This window comes from Zingiber officinale, chromosome 6B (assembly GCF_018446385.1).
Source record: "Zingiber officinale cultivar Zhangliang chromosome 6B, Zo_v1.1, whole genome shotgun sequence".
Lineage (NCBI taxonomy): Eukaryota > Viridiplantae > Streptophyta > Magnoliopsida > Zingiberales > Zingiberaceae > Zingiber > Zingiber officinale.
The window spans coordinates 7,838,739-7,860,083 of record NC_055996.1 but is presented as its reverse complement, the minus strand read 5'-3'; the positions used below and the strand labels follow the sequence as shown (position 1 = coordinate 7,860,083).

Here is a 21,345-nt window from a genome sequence, read left to right as displayed (position 1 = left end):
CCGAAATATGAGATCTACAGCTTATAGGCGTGCTCATGCGCCATAATCGCTATTGAAGATCATAATGATACTTGGAGTTTTTGTGAACGGGGTTGATGCTCGTGCCAACACCATTTCTGTTGTATGAACTAACGAATGAATTTATAGTTTGTGTGTACAAATTAGCGTTAGCTATGCACAATAATTGCTACAATCAATACTCAAAACAGCTTCCCAGCGCACTCCTTGATGTCTTCGTCTTCGCGCGAAGGAGACGCATAGGCTGCGAGTTCTCTGAGCTCAGACACGCTTCTCCCCAATTGCAGCGCTATCTTCATCTCAAACACCTCGCCGTTCTCCCTCCTATCGGCCTCCTCCTCCTCCAGGTTGCTCTCGATCTCCTCCTGCAACCTCCGGTAGAACCCTGCGCAGTTGCGGAACAGCTCCAACACCATCCCCACTTGCCCACCGTGCTCCAACGTGTTAACTGTCGCCGCAAGCACGCCGCCGACGACGGTCACAAATGCCGGGAACGGACCGAGCGCAGGAGAACCTATCAAACCGGTGCTCATCGCGGCGGCGCATGCTAGAAGTGGTCCGGCCGTGGCCAAGGCCTTGTTGACGTTCAGTGCCAAGTTACTCAGCTTAATGTACTCTTCCTCGTCTTTTACTTTGAGCACTCTGAGCGCTCCCTTCATCTCCTCTTCGAGATCTTTGCTCCAGCCATTGCCGGCGCGCGTTGCTCGTGATCTCTTCGGTTGAATTTTAGGCCACCACCGAGTGGGCTCCACTACCGCCGGGAACTTCTCTAGCATCCCCGGGACCAGGGGAAGCGGGTAGGCCTTCTCAAGCGCCAGCATCTTCTCTACTGCCTCCGAGACGTCGCGATCGGTCGGGAATCGGTGGCCGAGACTTGTTTCGATGGACCTCCCGAGCTGCCTCCACAACCGCGTCGCATTTCTTTGTTCCTCCGCCAACTGTGAGGGCTGAATCTTGCTCGTGATCATCATGATCCCGGCTGCGGCCGCGAACAGGATGGCCGACGACACCTTGAAGGCCAAGGGGTCGCCGGCGGCAGAGATGGATGCTACACCCGCCATCAAGGAGGCGGCGAGGGTGATGGAGTTGACGGAGCTGGTGAAGAGGTGGTTCCAGTTGTTCCTCTGCTCTCCGATGATGGCGTGCATCTCGGCTCGGTCGGCGATCGCTTCCAGTACGGCGTACATCTTCGAGAGCACGAGCTCGTCGGCCATTGCAGGTGCCAGCGATCGGCTGCTGTCGGCGTCAATCTTATCGAGTTCTCCGAGGCTAATTCGACCTTCTTGCCGCTTGGCGATCTGTGGAAACTTGGGCAGGGAGACTCCAAGTCTTCCAAGATCGACAGGAACTCTGAGAAGAGCACGGACCCTCTGGTAGCCGTGGCTCGAAGAAGAGGATGAGGGGAAAATTAGGCCTCGGGCTTGCAGGGCTGCCATTTATAAATTCTGCAACCTCTCTCTCTTTTCTGTTATATTCTCGTCGATCTTCCTGAATCACGAAGCTAGATTTGATACTTCAAAGATGTCGGATTTTGTTTGTGTGCTACGACGAGAGATGGATGAAATCTATTTATAAGGATGTGCGGAAGCGTTGACCAGCTGCGAGAGAGCCAACTCTTTGAACAAGTAAAACCCGAAGATGACGACGTCAATGGACGACTTTCAAACGTTGAATCGGTGTTGCTGAACCGGTCTGGTCTGCTTCTCAATGGTTTATAGAAAAAGGAAAAAAAGACCGTAGTCTTAGAGCATCTCCAATTCATCACTAAAATATTAAATTTAATGTAAAATTAATATCAAATTGTTTCAATTCATACATCAAATTCCACACTTGCACGATTCACCATACCATATTTGGTGTGGGAGATATTTTTATTTTTAAATTTTATTATATGATTAATAAAATTAAATGTAATTAATTTGTAATTACTATTTTCATTATCTTTATATATTAGATATTTAAATGTAATTATTATTTATTATAAATTTAAATTAAGTGTATTTAGTAGCATATTTAAAATTCATTATGTATATTTATAAAGATTTGATTTATTAAAGTTATTATTTTTAATATATTTTAATTATAATTATATTTATAAATTATATCACTAATTTCATAAAAAATACAATAAAATATTAAAACTAAAAATCATATTTTTTTATATATATTAGTTAGATGTTAAATTTTAAAAAATTTAACCTATCTAATATTAATGGAGTATTAATTTTAAATATAATAATTATCATATAAAAATATTAATAAATTTAAATGTACCAGTTGATAATTAAATTATGAATAAGAAAAATAGAATATTTCTTTTTGATGTGATATGGTGTGGATGGATTAAAATAGAAATAGTGTTTGGTGTTGAAATTGTACAATTTTTTTTTGTGTGAAAACTACATCAAATATGATGTTATGGGTTGGAAATGGTATTAGGCAACGCGACATTTTATTGAACCGTGCGTACAAATTTAGAAATTTTCATTTGATATATTTAACTTTCACAATATTAAAGTTACTTGTATGTCAATTTCAAAATTTCTCAGTCCAGGTAAGTTAGTATACAGTGGTGTTATCATTATAGATTAAGAGTCAAATCTCGACTAATAGCTAGGTGTCTATTTTTTTCTATACGCTATTCAACTGTTTAAAGCTAGTAGTCACCCGTATTTTAGTATATTAATCTAAAAACAAACTGACAAAGGCATTGGAAGCGAGTCGATCACCTTTTATCATCGTAATATTAAAATCACATAGTACATTCGCATTATATTCCCCTTCACTATTCTAAACAATTTCTCTTTTTTTTATATATAAAAACTTAGAGAATTAAAATTGAGAAGATCTTGACAAAAAACTCAAATGTCTTGCCGAGGTTATATGATAGGAGAAAAGATACAATTGATAATATAGACGATTGTGAATGTTGTTTCCCTCCAAAAGGTTTCAAGACAAGAGGAAGAAATGAGAAGATCTCGAACAACAATGAGGATATGTCTGTGTTTGTGTTTTACCGGGTCATTTTGTTGAGAGATTTCAGGGAAAATCTTTGAATAATAGTACCTTGATGTGCTAGAAACTAAGTGAATTTTGAGTCTATGTACTTCATGGCATTATTAGTGAGCAACGTTTTAATTTTAGTGGAAAACTATCTGAATAACGTGAGCAAAACAAATGTATATAGAGGACAATTCAGATCTATAATGCATAAAACAAGTCCACGTGTAATGAGAAAAATCATCAATAAATATCACATAATATTTCAAACCACCCATAGTGTCATGTGATGTAGGATCCTATATATCGGAATGAATCATTTCAAAAAAAGTTAAATAAATAAAATCATTTGGCAAAAAAGGTAATACATGACCTATAAATAATTGATAAGAAATACAATCAAAATTATCTTTCTTAGAGAACCACTAGAAATTAAAAATCCCAAGTGATTAATAGATGAATGACCTAGACAAGAATGTCAAATTTGAGAGGGGACAGCTCCAATAAGAGTTTGTGATAGAAAGCATAAAGAAATCAGTTCAAATAGTTGCCCAACCTTACGCCCTGTTCCAAGGATCTTGTCTGTCAGTGGATCCTGCACAATACAACCTTGACTTGAAAATGACAAGTTAAAGACATGGACACATAATTGTCCAACAATATAAGATTTAGGGAAAATTTTAGAACAGAAAAGTATAAGATAAAGACAATGTAGAGGTTTGAACAGTGTCTATACTTTTGAAGGAGAATTTTGAGGAGATACTCTCAATTGGACCATCTGTGACACCAGCAGAAGAAGATGGAGAGTGAGGAACTTTGGATGATTGACCTTGTGTAACATTTTTGTAGATCAGTTTTCTACATTCAAAAATATGATGTCTAAACTTTTTATAATAATTGCAAGAGCCTCTATATATATGACTTTTTGATAGATCGCTCAGGTGTTTGAACAGCCAAGACAACACTAACTAAACATATATACTTTTTTATATGCAAAGCATGTAGACGAGTTTGTTCAGTGATTAACTCCTTAATCACAGTATCGAGGTTTGGCAAGGACTCTCGATGAAAAAGATAACTTCTAATAGACTCAACATCATTTCGAAGAGTCATCAACAAGTGTCAGCTATGTTGACGATCGCGGAGATTAGCATAGATGGTAGTTGTGTCAATACTTGGCTATACAGGATCATCAAGTACAATATAATCCTAATTTTTTTATAATTCTGAGACATATCTATGAATTGTTTGTTTTGGTCATTGTTGTATTCAATGAAGTCTCCTATATAGCTAAAATTGGTTGATATCATCAAATATAGAATAACATTTCTTTAAGAAATTCCATACCTCTTGAGCAGTATCAAAACATCAAAAGTAAAGCTTGAATCCCTTACCGCCAGTATTTTGAAACCATATCAAAATGTGATGGTTCATGTCATCCCAACTAATCAAACATTCTGTAAACATGTCTTTTACTTCTTATGGCTTTCATGTGGGTTTAGGTATTTCACTGGTAACAAAGCACCAAAGAAATCTTCCTTTAAGAAAGTTGCACATCTCTTCATCCCAGAAATGTAGTTTGTTCCATCAAATATAATATTTATAGGATGAGGGATGTATTGAGAAATTTAGAAGCTTCCATTGAAGTAATCAACCCCCTATTTTAAAACAAAATTGATAACAAACTCAATTTGAATTGTGACCATTGATAATGAAGATGGAAAGGAGTTGTTGTGTCAACAGAGATTTGTTGTTGCTGCTGTTAATGGATGACAACTGTTGAAAAAAAAAAAAAATCTGATTACGCATAGCGTGAGAAAGAAACCCTCATGAAAAGTTGAGAAAATTGCGAAGGCAGTGAAGACGAGATCAACTCTGAAGAAGAAGACCAAGACGATTTGGACCTTTGTGACTTTTCATCGGCCAAAGACCTTATAAAGCCCAGAAACCCAAAATGCCCTAGAATTAGTGCTCCACCAATTAGAAACAAGTTGGACCACTATCAAATTCTCAAATATCCCTTGACCACTAAATCTGCTATGAAGAAAATTGAAGACAACAACACTCTTGTCTTCATTGTTGACCTTAGAGTGGACAAGAAGAAGATCAAGGACCTGGCTATGATGTCCTTGACGTTGCAAATAACATTAGTATCATCTAAAGGCAACGATAATGGCAAAGCCTCTTGATCACAGCAGATTCATCAGTTGTTGCATATTGGCGCACTATGGCGGTGGAATTGCTTGCTCTAATACCATGTAAAAACTTAAAGAGAATTAAAACTTGGAGGATCCTAACAACAAACTCATCATGTAACCTTCTGGGAACATAAGATGTTCTCAACTCTCTCCAAATTTTGAGTCCATGAACCCCCTTGACAATTCTTTTATGATCCTACTCTGTCTTCGTTCCCTGACATCTCTTTTGCAAAATCATATAACAGTGAGGTTAGCTCTAACCTTTTATGGTAGCAAGCAATGATGGAAGTATTATAGGCACTTACCAAAATAAATACTTGGGACTTAGTTGATAAACCTTCCAATAAATTTATTGTTGGTTGCAAATGAGCCTTTAAAATCAAGACTCGAGCTAATGGTTTAATTGAATGATATAAAGTCAGACTTGTTGCTAAGGGTTATACTCAAGAATATGACATTGATTATGAGTGGACATTTGCCCCTATTGCCCGCTTGACTTCAGTACATAGCCTTATTGCAGTGGCTGCTAGTAAAAGTTAGTTGTTATTTCAAATGGATGTCAAAAAAATATTCCTCAGCCCTTAATTAATAGAGGAAGTATATATCCAACCTTCACTTGACTATGATAATCCTTCTAATAAGGTGTGTAAACTTTGAAAAGCACTATATGGTCTCAAATAGGCTCCTTGAGCATGGTTTGTCAAATTTAGTTTTGCTATTGGACATTTTGGCATCCAGTCTAACTCTGATGATCATGCCTTGTTCTTATACAAAATAGATCAAGGGAGTACTCTACTTTTACTATATGTTGATGACATAATAATCACTAGTGATGACAAAAATAACATCAATAATCTCAAATCCTTTCTTCATAAGCAATTTAAAATGAAAGATCTTAGAAACTCAGGTTATTTTTAGGCATTGAAGGATCCTCTGATGCATCAGGCTATTACTTGTCACAAGCAAAGTATACCACGGATCTCATATCTTGGGCTAGTATCACTAACACAAAAACCGCTATTAAGTCATTTGACTCAACTAAACATTTATCCACTACTGATGGTACTCCTCTCGGTGATGGTATGCTTTATCAGCAACTAGTTGAAAGTATTATATATCTCACCGTCTCTCGGTTAGATTTGCCTATGTCATTCATATTATGAGTCACTTCATGTTAGCCCCTCATACCACTCATTTTCAAATGTTCTTAGCATAATACGATACGTTTGAGGAACTTTATTTCATGGGCTACACTTGTCTCTCATCTTCTTTGGAGTTGCGAGCATATTTTGATGTTAATTGAGTTGATAACCCAATTGATTGTCGATCCACCACTGCATATTATTTCTTTCTTGATACATCTTTCATTTCATGGCGTAGCAAGAAACAAACTGTTGTATCCCACTCCAGTACTAAAGCAGAATATCGAGTTTCATTGCCTTTCCATTAGTCGATTCCAATTTTCTTTGATGAGGTTGGTAGAGAACGAGAGTGGTAGGAGGAGATGGCCGATCACGTGAAGGTCTACACCCTAGCCAAGGTCTCCATGCACAACTACTCCAAGGATTGTTGGCTTATCATCGATGGCAAAGTGTATGATGTTACCAAATTCTTAGAAGATCACCTTGGAGGAGATGAAGTTTTACACATATCCATTGGGAAAGATGCAGCTCATGTGGCAAAGGTAATTCGCTTGCCCCTAGCGCACTCATCAACTCGTCCCTAGGTCAACATAGAGGAGAGAAATCACGGGTGAGTACTAGCCATTAGTACAGGTAGCAAGGTGATACGGTTGGCAATGGAGGGGCCCAAGAGGAAAGGGTGAGAAGGGTCAAGGCCATATAGCGGTCAAAAGTCAAGAGGACGTGGCGGTCAATAGTCAAGGTGACTTGGCAGTCAATAGTCAAGGTGACTCGGCAGTCAATAGTCAAGCTGACTAGGCAGTCACAGGCAAGCATATGGGGTGGTCAGAGGTCAGGCAGACTTGTCGATCAAAGGGGCAAAGTAGTTGAAAGACAAAGGTAGACGACAAGCGGAACACCGGGCGCAGGTCGGGATCGGCAGAGCTGGGTAGAGGCAGCTCGATCTACAGGCCTGCGATTCGAAGGCCCGGAAGTGCAAGTCACAAATCACAGATCGGAATCGGCAGAGCTGGGTAGAGGCAGCTCGATCTACAGGCCTGCGATTCGAAGGCCCGGAAGTGCAAGTCACAAATCACAGATCGGAATCGGCAGAGCTGGGTAGAGGCAGCTCGATCTACAGGCCTGCGATTCGAAGGCCCGGAAGTGCAAGTCACAAATCACAGATCGGAATCGGCAGAGCTGGGTAGAGGCAGCTCGATCTACAGGCCTGCGATTCGAAGGCCCGAAAGTGCAAGTCACAAATCACAGATCGGAATCGGCAGAGCTGGGTAGAGGCAGCTCGATCTACAGGTCTGCGATTCGAAGGCCCGGAAGTGCAAGTCACAAATCACAGATCGGAATCGGCAGAGCTGGGTAGAGGCAGCTCGATCTACAGGCCTGCGATTCGAAGGCCCGGAAGTGCAAGTCACAAATCACATGTCAGAAGTGGCAGAGCTGTGTAAAGACAGCCCGATCTATAGGCTTATGGTCGAGCGCCAGGAAATACAGGGTACAGAGTACAGACTGTGATCGACAGGGTTGTTCAGGGTTAGCCCGACTGACAAGTAACGCTTAGAGGCGAGATCTGGTCGAGGGGTGTGAGGTAGATGCAGACCGCGATAAATAGGATGAGTTAAGCTGTGCAGGAGTCGGAGGATCACAATTGTCCGTCAAGGGTAATCATTACATACCAGTGAGATGTGCGAAGGCGGAGGTTCCTAAACGAAAAGATGCCCTCATAACCAATAGTAGCCTGACAGAGGTCCTTCGCTATAAGACAAAACCCATGTGTAAAGGCGGAGGTTCCTAAACAAGAAGATGCCTTCACGACCAATAGCAGCACGACAGGTGTCCGGGATATACGATAAAGTCCAGCGTCTAACGTTTTCGGAGAGGGTTGCAGGTTCTGGAAGCGAGGCGGGTGCATAAAAATGAGGGGATTCCTCGTACGCGGGTACGCTCTCTGGTTACTTTTCCACAACTTTTCATTTTCAGTCATTTTTTTCCGGCTCTCTGCTTTTTCTGGGGAAAAAGGACCTGACTTGAGCGTCGGAGGGCCTGATCCGAGGACTTTTTCCCTGGGTTCTGGTCTCTAACGTGATGAGGGAGATCGTCTGAGTGTGTGCAGGATCCTGCAGCATCGTCAGCCGCCCGTTGGAGCCGAATCACCCACGACTTTCCGTCAACAACCAGGCCGTCGCGACCAGCCTTCGTCCGACTCAGCTTTCGGACAGGATCACAAGGCATGAGGGAAGACATGCTCGAACACGCCGAGTTTCGACCCTAAGATCTCATGTGGCAACACCTCATGCCTTAACCACTGCACCGCCCCGAGGAGACTGAAAAGATGCAACTCATGTGGCAAAAGGCGAGTTGCTTGCCGTCAATGCCCCCACCAACCCATCCCTAGGCCAACATGGAGGAGGTAAATCACAGGTGATTACTAGCTATTAGTGCTGGTGACCAAGACATGGGGGAAGGTTTGCTCGGACGTGTCGAGTTTCGACTCCAAGACCTCATATGATAACATTTCATGCCTCAACTACCGCACCATCTTGACGGGAAAAAAAACACCTCTGCCAAGGCAATGATGGATGAGTATTATATTGGAGAAATTGATGCAACTACAATCCCAAAAGAAGTAGCCCAAACATCCAAATTGTAACTCGGGCAAGACATCAGATTTTGTTATCAAAATCTTCAAAGTTTTAATTCTCTCTAAGTTTTTACATTTTAAAATTTTACTTTATTCATTTAAAAATTTATTATTCTCAATTTATACGATAAAATTCGAGAAATGGATACACTAAGAAAACTTCCAAAAACATATTAATTTTAATTTAAAGTGATTCATAATTCTCTAAGTACATTGGAAGTCTTTTTAATATATTTATACTCTCAAATATGAATATGATAATCTAAATTGAAAGTTATATCTATACCCTTAAAACTGAATTTGATAATGTAACTTAAGAATAGTCAATTTTACACTGACAAAGACTTAATAAAATTTGTTACAATCTCATTATAAAATATAAGATAATGATACTCACTAAGCAACACCTCCAATACATTCCTAGAACTCTCCTAATTTAAAAAATATCAAACTTTTAAATTTTCAAATAGTATAAGTTGCAATTAGTCGATAAACCTTAAAAAAAAAATTTAAAAACTCCCGATCATTTCAAACTAAAATTAATATATAATATCTCCTTCATATATTTATTATATCCTTATATATGAATTCAGTAACGTAAATGGAGAACAATATCCTTATATCTCAATTCAATAACGTAAATAGAGAACAATGAGTTTTTTAACATACGGAGCAAAAATTTAGAGGAGACACTTTTAAGAGCAGTGAGAGAAGGGTTATAACGGGAATGCCCTATGTAATTTTGATATAATGAAAATGGGTTATAACGGGAATGCACTCTGTGATTTTGATATTATGAAAATTAGGTGATTTTGATATTATGAAAATTAGGTATGAGAAATTTCGAAATATACATGCGGTTCGGTAAAGTGCAGTATTTAACAATGAGGAGAAACTGATGTTTGACATATCTCAAACATTAAGCTTTGTCACATTAAGCTATATCAAAGCCCAAACTGTTAAAATCGGAAAAAGATAGTGATGATACGATTCAGCTTTGTCACATTAAGCTATGATTCCTTACCCTTTATCAGAGTTTCAGTGTTATTGAGTCCTTCAATTAGAGCAATGTAAGTAGTATCATCAGGAGTTATACCTTTGCTCACCATCTCTTTGAGGAGCCCTTCGGCACTTTCGCCTTCTCCATTTTTGCACAAACCTTGTATCAAGGCATTATATGTTATCAGTGTTGGATTGAAACCCTTATTCAACATCTCATCTCGCATTCCTAAGGCGCCTTCGATATCGCCTCTCCTGCTATAACCACTGATCAATGTATTATAACTGACAAGGTCGGGCATGAGCCCCATTCTATTCATCACGTCAATTAGTCGGCTAGCCTCATCTACCTTCCCTTGCAAACATAGGCCCCTCATCAAGGAATTGTATGTCACTTCATCCGGGGATATCTTTTTCGTCTTCATCTCCTTCAAAAGCTCAAGAGCTCGCTCAATTTTCCCACAGCCACAGTGCCCATCGATCAATGCATTATACATCACGAGATCGGGCGATAAACCCTTGTCCATGGCAGCTCTAAATAATGTGTTTGCGTCATTGAGCTGGTTTCTCTTGCAGAGGCCATAGATCAATGAAGTGTAGGTAATTTTAGTTGGCTGAAGCCCTTTTCTTGACATTTCTTCAAACAGTTTGAGCGCATGATGTGCATTGCCTTCCTTGCAGTGCCCATTGATCAGAATGTTAAATGTGATCGCATCACGCACCACTCCTTTTTGCTCCATCTCCTCAATTAAAGCATCAACCTCTTTTTTCTTCCCCTGCATGAACAAAGCGTGCAAAAGCAAATTGTAGGTTGTCACAGTAGGCTCAATTCCACCCTGCACCATCTTATCTAGGTATCCAAGTGCACCCTGCAAATCTCCCTTATTGCAGAGTCCATCAATCAGTGCGTTGTAGGTTACAGCATTTGGAACCAAGCCTCTGTTAGCCATTTCAACGAGCATCAATGAGGCGTCTTCGATTCTACCTGCTTTAGAAAGCCCAGACATAAGCGTGCTGTAGCTGTAGGAATCGGGCTCAATTCCTTTCTCCCTCATCGAGTTTAGAATCTGTAAAGCAGACTGGACTTTGCCACTCGAGCAATGGGCATGAAGAATGGTGTTGTAGGTTATGACTGTCGGCTTAATCCCAAAGCTCTCCATGTATTGTATGAAAGTCTCCGCCTTTTTGAGCTTCTTTTCCTTGCACAACAGATTGATCATGATGTTAAAGGTCGCAACATTTGATGGAATCCTCATCCGGAACATTTCAGCATACAACATCCAAGCTTTCCCCAATTCGTTCGACTTCAAGAACGCGCTCAACAGAGTGTTGCAAGAATCGATCCTTGGGACCAAAGATGCATCTTTCATGAGATAGAACACTTCGAGGGCTGTATCCGGTTTTCTAGAATCGGCGTAGGCTCTGAGAAGGAGATCGAGTACGGTCGGCGGCTGGGAGTGCTCGAGTTCCCGGTGGGCTTCAAGGAGCGCATGGAAGACATGCTCTGGAGATTCCGCGCAGCCGGAAGTAATGACGGCTTGCTTGAGAATGCGAAGAGTGGGGTCGGCCTGGCGCGGGGAGGATAGGGAGAGTATCGCAGTGGCGGTGGCAAGGGAGCGGAGGTCGAGGCGGTGGTAGCCGATGCGATCGAGCAAACTTAGGATTAGAGCGGGATGGGATCGGAGGCGGTGGAGGACTGCGGGGAGGAGCGGATGGGAGAGGCGAGGCAGGAAGGGATCGACGGACGGCCAGAGCGAGTTGCGCACGGAGGCCGCGATGGCATCCGCGTCGAGTTCAATCGAATCCGACACTACAGCCGTCGGAGACGCGGAGGCAACTGGGGTCGGAGGCATGCCGCGAGCGGAGGAGTGGGCGAAAGCGTCGCTCGCGAAGCAGCGCCGCCATAGGCGGCCAGATCGGATCATCGAGTGAGTGTCGGTTCGTAGACTAGGGCAGTAAAAGCCCATCTCACTGTCTCTTAAATTAAAAAATTATCGAAATTAGTCGTTATAATTATAATTTTTAAAATTAAATACCTCAAAGTTAAAGAAAATAAAAAAAAAATATCTGTAAGAAAAACAAAAGAAAACTATGATTAACATTCATAAAATAAAAAAAGGAAATACTTCGATGACTGAGACAATGAGACAATATTCTGTTTGTAGAAAGAAATTAAGATACTGCAAGATCTACGAGCAAGCCACGAAGATCAAGGCGCTAATTAGTGCCGCCAACTCATGAATCGGTGCCATTCTCCACGACACCGTCGAACTCGAATCCGGCGCCGGCGCAGGCGCCGCAGCGATATCAGTGGCCGGACTAATGCCGCCGTCCACGGCCCGTATCATCACCCTCTGCCCTCTCTTGCAGTGCTCGACGTCGCTGCTGACGTAGTAGTAGAACCCGGGTTGGTCAAGCACGAAGACGGTGGTCCCGTCCTTCGGCGTCGGCCCGCCGGCCGTCTCGTTGCAGTGGTAGTACTCTGTTTTGCTCGATCTCAGCACCGAGTCGTTCTTGTACTCGAAAACTGAACGATTTACGCACGCAGGAAGGATATGAGATCGTCAGATTAGAGAATAAATAGTGAAGAATCAAGCGAATGGACTGACCGATGGAGTCGCCGACGTGAAAGACGTGCTTGTCGGCCCAGGCTGCGTACATGTCGGAGTCGTTCTGCCCCGGGACTCGCCAGCCGTCGGCGTCGCCGACCTTGTAGAGGTTGGCCGCCGCGGCGAGGGAACTCACGGTGGCCGTCACGAGGAGCGCGCAGAGTATCAGGGAGTTAAGGGATGCCATTTCGCTCGATATTAAGCGGCGTAGGAACAGAATTGAAGGGAGGGGAGACGTTAAATTAAGGAAGGAGATCGATCAGGCGACGCTGCGGTTCATTCGGAGGAGAAGAAGCGGCGGATCGCGTCCGTTGAATTGGTAGTTATTTTCCTACGAAAGAACGTGGGCAATGACAGTTATGAAACCACATAAATTTGGTTCGGAAAATTAGTAGGAAAAAAGGGCTAACTAGACCGGACTAGACCTAGCACGATAGGTTATACTTGGCTAGACCGGACCACAGTTCATAATCAACAGTTTGACGGTTGGTTCGGAACTGAATGTTCAACGGTTCGAAACGGTCAGTTCGATAGTTTCTGACAGGTCAACATTTAACCTTAATCGTCCAAGATAACTATTGATATGGCGAACAATATAGGGCCCTCAAAGTCAGGGTCAAAGTCAAGAAAGTCAGTTGAGATAGCAGTCAAGGTTAAGAAGAGGTCAACACTTGGGGCTAGCACGGTCACATGTCTCAACCGAGTGGTCTAGCCGATTGGACCGTGAATAATGTTGGGCTCCTGACGGTCGGGGTCAAAATCAAGAAAGTAGGCTGAGATGACAGTCAAGGTCAAGAAGGGGCAACACGCAGGACTAACACGGTCACATGCCTCAACCGAGTGATCTAACTGATTGGACCATGGTCTGATCGGACCCGACCATGGTCCGATCAGAACCTAAGTCCCTCAGGACCAATGAAACCTCGAGTTGTATTAATGTCATTTAAAGTAGTCACGTGTCTCGGTGGAGTGGCCTGGGCGATTGGGCCATCAGTTCGATCGGACATGCTAGGCACAAGGCCCAACCAGACCGGACCCTTTGCTAAGTGGAGAGGCCGAACTGATGCCGAGTCCTTGAGAGTGACATCATTCTTTAATCCAACCCTACCACGTCTACAAATGAGATCCAATTGGGCTACAAAAGGAACTCGATCGGCCTGCCAGTAAAGCATATTAAGGATCCATCAATATTTCCTTTTAGCATTTTGTGTAACGATTGTCAAAGAAACAAAAAAATATTCTATGTGCAGTCTTTATGAGGAAAGCTTCTACTTTGTAAATCACAGAGATTATGAGTCTATTTCTAGAATAGTATTAGAATGTTAGAAGGGTTAGTCATTTTTTTTAAAAATGCATCGATATTCGTGCATCAGGAAAAATTAATTTTATCTCCTCCTAAAAGCACAAGATCACTCGACTCCCTCTGCTTTCAGCTCAAAGTGTTTTCATAATCATCATCGAAGTCATTTGCCCAACGCACCATCTTCTTCGATTTCAGACATGATTAGTTACAATTCATAGTTCAAGACTGTCTGTTCACAATTCAATTCATGATTCACGACAATTTAAGATTATTATATATATTTAAAAAAAATAAAATTATAAATTCATAAAATCATTGGCCACCATGATTATTAAGAATAATCAAATAATAAAAGAAAACTATTAATAAGCTATTAAATAATTAACTAACACATGAAATTATTTGTTTATTTATAAATTAATTAACAAATGAATGAATATCTCTTTTTAAGAATAATATAATAAAAGAATACCATTGATTAGTTATTAAATAATTAACTAACATATAAAATATTAATAGTGGTAGTCTAGTTGATTAGGATACTTGATGCTCATTTGGGAAACCTAGGTTCATGTTACAACACCAATAGTTATAGTCTAATTGGTTAGGATACATGATTAATAAAAAATGGGCCACAAGATAATTCAATTTAATGGTCAACAAAACAACCCCCAATAGAAATACGAATTCTACCGATCTTAAGTGATCCCAACGATTCCCTTCCGACTCCACCGAAAAAGACAATTCCAAACTATCCGGAAGTGATTTGGTGCTTTCAGATTGTACAATCCTACAATTTAGATCGCGATTCTGTAAACCATATTTAGCGCAACTCATGACAGTAGGTTTGGGCTAGCACAGCCTGTAATCAGGCTCATGCTCAGCCAGTCTGACCCTTATCAAGTGGTGCTAAATCCGACCTAAACTGGGCTAAGTCGCAGGTGGCCCTGCTCGATTGTCATCTCTAGCTTAATTATCAAAGGAGTACTTCAAGATTCTGTATTCTATTGCAGTCTTCAGTAAAATTTCATGCATGCTTATGCTTATCAATCTTTGGATGAACAATGGCATCTATTGTGTTTACTGGTGAGGGCATATGAAGAGTTACTTGTATATGGACAAAGAATGAACCAGAGGAAAAGGATAAACTTATCGACTCCTAGCTTTATACAAAACAGTTACAGAGCAAAGTAACCATAAGGATCAAAAACACAGAGAGAGCTACAGAAGTTTGGGCATTGAATGCAAATGTCTGGGAGTTGTCGGAGAACTTGAGTCGTTGGCATGCGTTGGCTTGAGCTTTTGGATCCATTGAAGAAGTCGGTTCTTGTGATCTTGGCAGTTCATGTTTGTGGCCGTATCAAGTGTGCCATTTTGTGCGAGAGCAGATTCAAACTGTTCCAAAACCTTCACTATTTGCCAAAAGTCAGGTCGCTTGTCTGGATGGAGTGTCCAGCATTGCTCGATCAATGCTCGAAGGGCGGCAGGGCACTCAGGAGGCACAACAGGTCGCAAGTTCTGCGAAATGCTAATTTATCACATAACAGTCTGCAAGTTCAAGTAGCAAATATACAGCTTCCTATAAAGAAACTCAGTTTTGTGATGGATTCATGGTTTGATTCAGTTTTGGAGAATGATATGGTAAATAGAAGAGCGAAAGCAAGAAACATCGATACAATCTTTCATGAAAATCTGATACTATCTTAAACAACATAAAGAAATTTGAAATTTCACAGAAGAATTTAGTATATGGCATCAATTCTCGGCATACCTTATCAACTACTGCAAAAGCAGCTTGAATAGGTGTCATTTCCTCGTAAGGGACCCTTCCAGTTAGCATCTCCCACATCACTAGTCCAAAACTGTAAACATCAACCTTTTGCCCATAAGGTTTGTCTTTAATCATCTCAGGTGCCATCCATCTAAATGTCCCAGCATCCTCCGCTAAAGTATCGCAGTATGCTACCTCACAGGCTATTCCAAAGTCAGCAATTTTTATACAAAAGTCTTGATCAAAAAGAATATTCTCAGGCTTCAAATCCCTATGAATGACCCCTTGTGAGTGAATATATTCCATTCCTTTGGCAATATCTAGTGCAAATGCTAAAAGTTTCTGCAGAGGGAGAGGTTTTTGTTCGAGTTTGTGAAGAAAAGCTCTCAAGGATCCTCCTGACAGATATTCAGTGATAATGCAAAAGACGGGAGGCCTTTTGCTTGCTGCTATCAACTGCATCAAAGTAGGAAACTATGCTATAGCAAGTAATGAAGTTTGAGAGGAAAAAGATACTAACTGACATCATAAAAGAATCTTCACTGACAAAATTTTCCCTAAGGAACCATGTAATTTTTTCTCCATTCGTTCCTGTAGAAAATGCTGAATACTGTGATAAGTAAATCTGAAAGATCACTATCAAAGAAACGAATGACTAGATTGCAATTGCAGTGTGTTAAGTTCAGCTTTGTATTTTCCTAGTACTTTAGCCTGTGAAATCAAAGGAAATAACATAACATATGATTATAATCACTAAAATTGAAGTCATTGTGACATCTACAAGAAGATCATGTTAGTCTCAACCATTTGGGAGAGCTCTGTGATCTTATTTAGTCAGTGATCTCTAAGCAATGCTATAGCACTAATAATATACAGTTTTCATTGTGTTAGCTAGAGTGTTCTTTGGTCAACCATGAATGGTAAATAGAATGCCATAGGAAAAACAATCCAGGGTTTTGGGATGAGAATCGTTCGTCTAGCCTATGAAAACAAAATTTGGATTACTAGGAACTCGGTCAGCAACTTTTCTATGGTTTGTTTCAGTTTCATCTTGCATGATATTCATGACTAACTCCAATTGTGTACATTTCTGTATACAAAGAAAGATGCGCATTGGCTCATTTTTAATAAACCTAACCTCTCGTAAGGCTAAACATAAGATCAGTTAGTACCTTTATTACATTTCGATGATAAAGATGGGCAAGGAGTGTGACTTCCCTTGTAAACTGTTTCTCCAAACGTGCAGCCATGAGGCCATTTTCGTCGTCATCATCATCAGCATCAGGTTGTCTGATGATCTTAACTGCAACAGGCTGATTTTTATAGATACCATGATATAACTTGCTATGAGCTCCTGAAGCAAACCTATTCCCAAGGTACAATTGGGATAAATCGACCATCCATTCTTCAGAAGTTTCTATAGCATTTACCTTCCTAACACCATGTTCAAAGTATCTAGTCCATGAAGTATCCCTGTGACTTTTATTATGCTTATCTCTCCCCTTCCTTGGGAAGATGTGCAGATGGTCAGCTGCATGCCTTGATGAATGAACTCTCGTGTGGCCTTCTTTCAAAAACAACTTGCTTAAGACATTCTTGTCTGACCCTTTCCTCCTAGGCGGTGGGGTCGAGAACCGCTTCTTGTTAGCCATTGCTTCCTTAAAGGTGTCTGAAAGGCGGGTTGTAGGAAGAGGAGAAGCAGACCTCTGCTTTGGTTTAGAATTGTGTCCTTCCCTAAAAGAAAATGGGGTAAAACTCTGAGAATCAGAATCCAAGTGAAACCGAACTGAAGGTTTATTCATGCTGCGGTTTAAGGTCCCTGGCTTGAAACCTAAACTTATGTTCTTCATACCGAGTAGAGTTTGTCGATCAGTACTAACAGAAAGGCCAGAGGATTCTACATTACACGATCCCTTTGACTTGAAACCAATATGATTATCAATCTTCAGAGGAGAGCAAGAAGCTGAAGGAATCGAATTTGACACTTCTGATTTAAGTTCTAGCTCACGGCTATCTTGCAACAATGACCTCAATGATGGCAAACTAGTAGAATGAGACAAGGAGCTTGCTGCTTTTGATTCAGTTCTTCGACGGGCAGGCAGTGAGAATGATGCCGATTGTAACACTTCTGCAGTCCTTTTCGTTTTCAATTCCAGACAGCTTTCAGGTGGCATGAGCAAAGGGACTGAAGATAGGTGAACCAGTGCTAACCTGTGGTAAATAGTGTGAGAGAAATTTGCCCTCCTCAACCAAGAGCTTTCCTCTTCTGCCATTACTTCCCAGCAAGAAAAGCACCTTATCAATCAAATTCCAGCAGCAAAGCTTAGAAATCTCATCAAACCATGAAATGAAGCAGTTCAAGATCGCCAGTTTCTTCTAATAATTAAACAAACTTTTCTGCCAGCCAATCCGATTCAGAATATAAAATAAAAGCAGCATCTGTGACGATTCCTGCATCAGATGAATCCAACCATAGTGAGACAAAAGTAAAAAATAATATGAAAAAGAGGGAAGCAATCCCCACCTCTCATAGACCTTTCACAAATCATATTTTACAAAAAAGCTAAACCAATCAAAGTGATAATTTTACAAGAAAAAGAAAAGAAGCCACCTCATTTAGAGCAAAATCAAACAAATCAGCGTCATCAGCAATAGGTCTCAGATATTAAACAATAACTTTAAATTTTTATTACATTCAACCATTAAGAAAAATAAGAACACTGGAGTCAGCTAAAAGTATGAACAAGTAAAGCAATCAAAGGTGCTTCGATCCATGACTAAATCCAAACAAATAGCTATCTTTTACAAAGAAGTTTAAACAAATAACCGTTTGAAAACCAAAAAATGGACGAACAAAACTCGAATCATCATCTAAATTTTACACCAAAGTCGGATAGAGCATCAAAATCGCACCTTTCACAAAGGAGAACAATATTAAAAAAAAAAAAAAAACCGTCTTTCCCTAATCCTCGACTGAAGCAGGTATGCTAGGGTATTTTAAAACAAAAGAAAGGGAAAAGCTTCGAACCACGGAGGCCATGAGATATATAACACAATGGAAAAAAGGTTGACCTACCTGCAAAGACCGACTCATCAGCGACGGCAGCGCGTACAAGTCGACAACCGCCGACGCCTCGGCCGCCACCTGTTGGAGGACGTCCCGGAAAGGCAAAGTTGTAGAAGGGCATCGAACAGGAGGCGGAAGCGAATTCGCCCACGATACGTCCCTTTCCTCTTTGAAATTCAATCCATTATTGCTGTCATTTGCCACATCGGGATGAAGGTTGCTTTACTACTGGTCAAGTCGTCCATCGCTCGCCTACACGTCTGTTCTTGCGGAAAGGGAACGACGGAACGAGACGATTAGTAGAAGCGCTAGGCCATGACAATCTCATTCAAACAATCGACTTTGACCATTACTGGAGGTGATAACCCTCAACCCTGCCCTGCAGGACTGCCCCGACCTTTTTAAAACGGGTTACGATAAAATATTCGCACTAATGTGTCAACGAATGATCATCGATCCATATATAAAAAATAATAATAAATCTAATTAACCGTATTGACTATCAGCCATACGGATAAATTCCTACCAATTTATTATAGTTAAAAATTGAATCATTAATAACTGAATAATAATTTAAATATCTTATTTTTACATCATAGCCCTAGAAGTATCATCTACACATATATAGACTCATATATGGATAGATAAATTAAAGGGTAAAATACTTTTAATCCCTTTCTATTTTTTATCTAATGGTATTTTGTCCTCCTATATTTTAAAAATAATATTTAATCCCCTTTCATCAAAAGTCAAATGGAGAAATTTATAAAAGATAAGTATATCCTTATCTTTTTAATCATGTTTTAATAATAATATATCTGATGAGGGAAAAATATATTGAATTGATTAGTGTATCTTTCGATATAAATCCTCATAAAATTTATACATGCACCAGTTAAATAATAGAAAAGCAACACTCTGAAAGAGATAATCAGTCAAAAAGTCATCCCACCACTCTCACTAAATAAAAAACAAAATTCTAAATTGATGAATTAAAATCAAATGAAGATGGAATAAAATTCATCAATTTAGAATTCTGATTTTTTTAGTTTGACGAGGATGGTGGGATGCGTTTTTTGCTAGTTATTCCTTTTATAGTTGTTGCTTTTCTATTGTTTATATTGGTACATGTATACATTTTATGAATGTTTAGTCAATTCAATGTGCTATTTTCCCCTCTTGAGGTTATTATCAAAAAATAATTAAAAAAAATAATGGCATAATTATCTTTTATTCATTGTATGTTACATTTGATGATGAGAAGGAGATTTTTAATGATGAATTTTGTTCCATCTCCATTTGATTTTAGTTCATCAATTTAAAATTCTGGTTCCTTTTTTTTTTATTTGGTGAGGGTGGTGAAATGAGTTTTTGACTCATTATTCCTTTCAGAGTTTGTTATTTTCTATTATTTATACTAGTACATGTATAAATTTTGTGAGAATTTTATCAAAAAATATAATGGTCAATTTAATCTATTTTTCCCTCTTGATGTTATTATTAAAAAGTAATTAACAAAAGATAAAGGAATAATTATCTTTTATAAAATTTCTTACATTTGACTTTTAGTCAAAGGGTTAAATATTATTTTTTATACATAAGAGTAAAATACTATTGGATAGAAAATAATAGGAGGGGTTAAACATTATTTTTTTGTTACACATGAGTAAAATACTATTAGATAGAAAATATAGGAAATTAAAAATATTTTAGTCTAAATTATAGGGTATTTTATCTTATCTAGTACAGCGGTCGTAAGAAAAATCAGACACTTAATTAATGAGTTATTTTAAATCCGTTGAAAATTAATTTTAAAGATCTCTTTAGAGCGAACATCTATGGAAATACAAATACAATTGGATCATTATCGTTGGAGGAGAAGATTGGATTTGACATATTATTATTATTACTAAATTTATTATGGTAGGATCAGTTCTACTTGGGCAAGTTGACCGTCATAAATTAATTGTAAAAAAGCAATAAATATTTATTGTATAATTTTCTGGACCATCAAAACAGAAAATTAATAATGGCCAGGTTTTATGGATTTGAATATAATTAAGGAATTGTCAAAGGAAGTCTCTTTTATTTATCATAAATTTAAATGTTACACATGTTGTTGCTTCTGAGTTGATCAATGGAGTATCCTGGCGCAGTGGGTAATGATGGTGCAGCCACGGCGGTAGGGGTTGGCCTTCCCGCTCCTCTGGCAGTTGTAGTAGGAGTTGCCGCGGCGGTCGCAGGGGACGCGGTTCCGCATCAGGGCAGCATAGCTTATGAATTTGGGCCGGCGGCTGCCGGCGTAGCCGTAGAGGAATCTCCGGGTGTCCTCCTCTCCCTCTACGTCCATCTCGTCGTCGTCCTCTTCCTCCCCGCCGCACTCGCCCGTGAACGCGTCGCACGTGCGCGTGGCGGCCGCGTCGCCGATGCGGGCAAGGCCGACGCCGGAGTCAACGGAGGCGACTGATGCCAGGTGGCCCGCGGATGACACGGCGGCCGCGGCCAGGAGGAGGAGGAGGAAGGGGAGGCGAAGGTGAAGAGCCATGCGGGTCGCGGAACGTACGCGGCGGTCCGTGGCGGGATTTGATCTAGAGGGGCGCGCA

The 21,345-nt window shown here is 40.3% G+C and overlaps 4 protein-coding genes across 4 annotated transcripts; all 4 read right to left on the bottom strand.

The window, feature by feature from the left end:
- Window positions 1–200: 200 nt before the first annotated feature.
- On the bottom strand, window positions 201–1,454 carry LOC121990729 (probable F-box protein At4g22030). The gene has a single exon (XM_042544807.1). The coding sequence runs from the start codon at window positions 1,452–1,454 to the stop codon at window positions 201–203; it is 1,254 nt and encodes a 417-aa protein (XP_042400741.1).
- An 8,424-nt stretch (window positions 1,455–9,878) lies between these two features.
- LOC121991850 (pentatricopeptide repeat-containing protein At2g15630, mitochondrial-like) lies at window positions 9,879–11,940 on the bottom strand. The gene has a single exon (XM_042545908.1). It carries the CDS (start codon window positions 11,915–11,917, stop codon window positions 10,004–10,006), a length of 1,914 nt encoding a protein of 637 aa, XP_042401842.1. The 5' UTR covers window positions 11,918–11,940; the 3' UTR covers window positions 9,879–10,003.
- A 241-nt stretch (window positions 11,941–12,181) lies between these two features.
- Window positions 12,182–12,788, bottom strand: LOC121990728 (mavicyanin-like). The gene is made up of 2 exons (XM_042544806.1): window positions 12,602–12,788; window positions 12,182–12,519 (listed from the first exon to the last, which is right to left on the bottom strand). Exons 1-2 carry the CDS (start codon window positions 12,786–12,788, stop codon window positions 12,182–12,184), a joined length of 525 nt encoding a protein of 174 aa, XP_042400740.1.
- Window positions 12,789–15,042: 2,254 nt separating this feature from the next.
- On the bottom strand, window positions 15,043–19,122 carry LOC121991848 (serine/threonine/tyrosine-protein kinase HT1-like). The gene is made up of 4 exons (XM_042545907.1): window positions 18,752–19,122; window positions 16,848–18,126; window positions 15,676–16,131; window positions 15,043–15,422 (listed from the first exon to the last, which is right to left on the bottom strand). Exons 2-4 carry the CDS (start codon window positions 17,946–17,948, stop codon window positions 15,126–15,128), a joined length of 1,854 nt encoding a protein of 617 aa, XP_042401841.1. The 5' UTR covers window positions 17,949–18,126; window positions 18,752–19,122; the 3' UTR covers window positions 15,043–15,125.
- Between the last annotated feature and the right edge of the window lie 2,223 nt (window positions 19,123–21,345).

Coding starts and splice junctions, on each gene's coding strand:
- LOC121990729 (XM_042544807.1), bottom strand. CDS start 1,454: ATGGCAGCCCTGCAAGCCCGAGGCCTAATTTTCCCCTCATCCTCTTCT.
- LOC121991850 (XM_042545908.1), bottom strand. CDS start 11,917: ATGATCCGATCTGGCCGCCTATGGCGGCGCTGCTTCGCGAGCGACGCT.
- LOC121990728 (XM_042544806.1), bottom strand. CDS start 12,788: ATGGCATCCCTTAACTCCCTGATACTCTGCGCGCTCCTCGTGACGGCC. Junction 12,520..12,601: donor TCACGTCGGCGACTCCATCG/GTCAGTCCATTC, acceptor TAAATCGTTCAG/TTTTCGAGTACAAGAACGAC.
- LOC121991848 (XM_042545907.1), bottom strand. CDS start 17,948: ATGGCAGAAGAGGAAAGCTCTTGGTTGAGGAGGGCAAATTTCTCTCAC. Junction 16,132..16,847: donor ATCATCGAAATGTAATAAAG/GTACTAACTGAT, acceptor ACTTTGATGCAG/TTGATAGCAGCAAGCAAAAG. Junction 15,423..15,675: donor CTTTTGCAGTAGTTGATAAG/GTATGCCGAGAA, acceptor AGCATTTCGCAG/AACTTGCGACCTGTTGTGCC.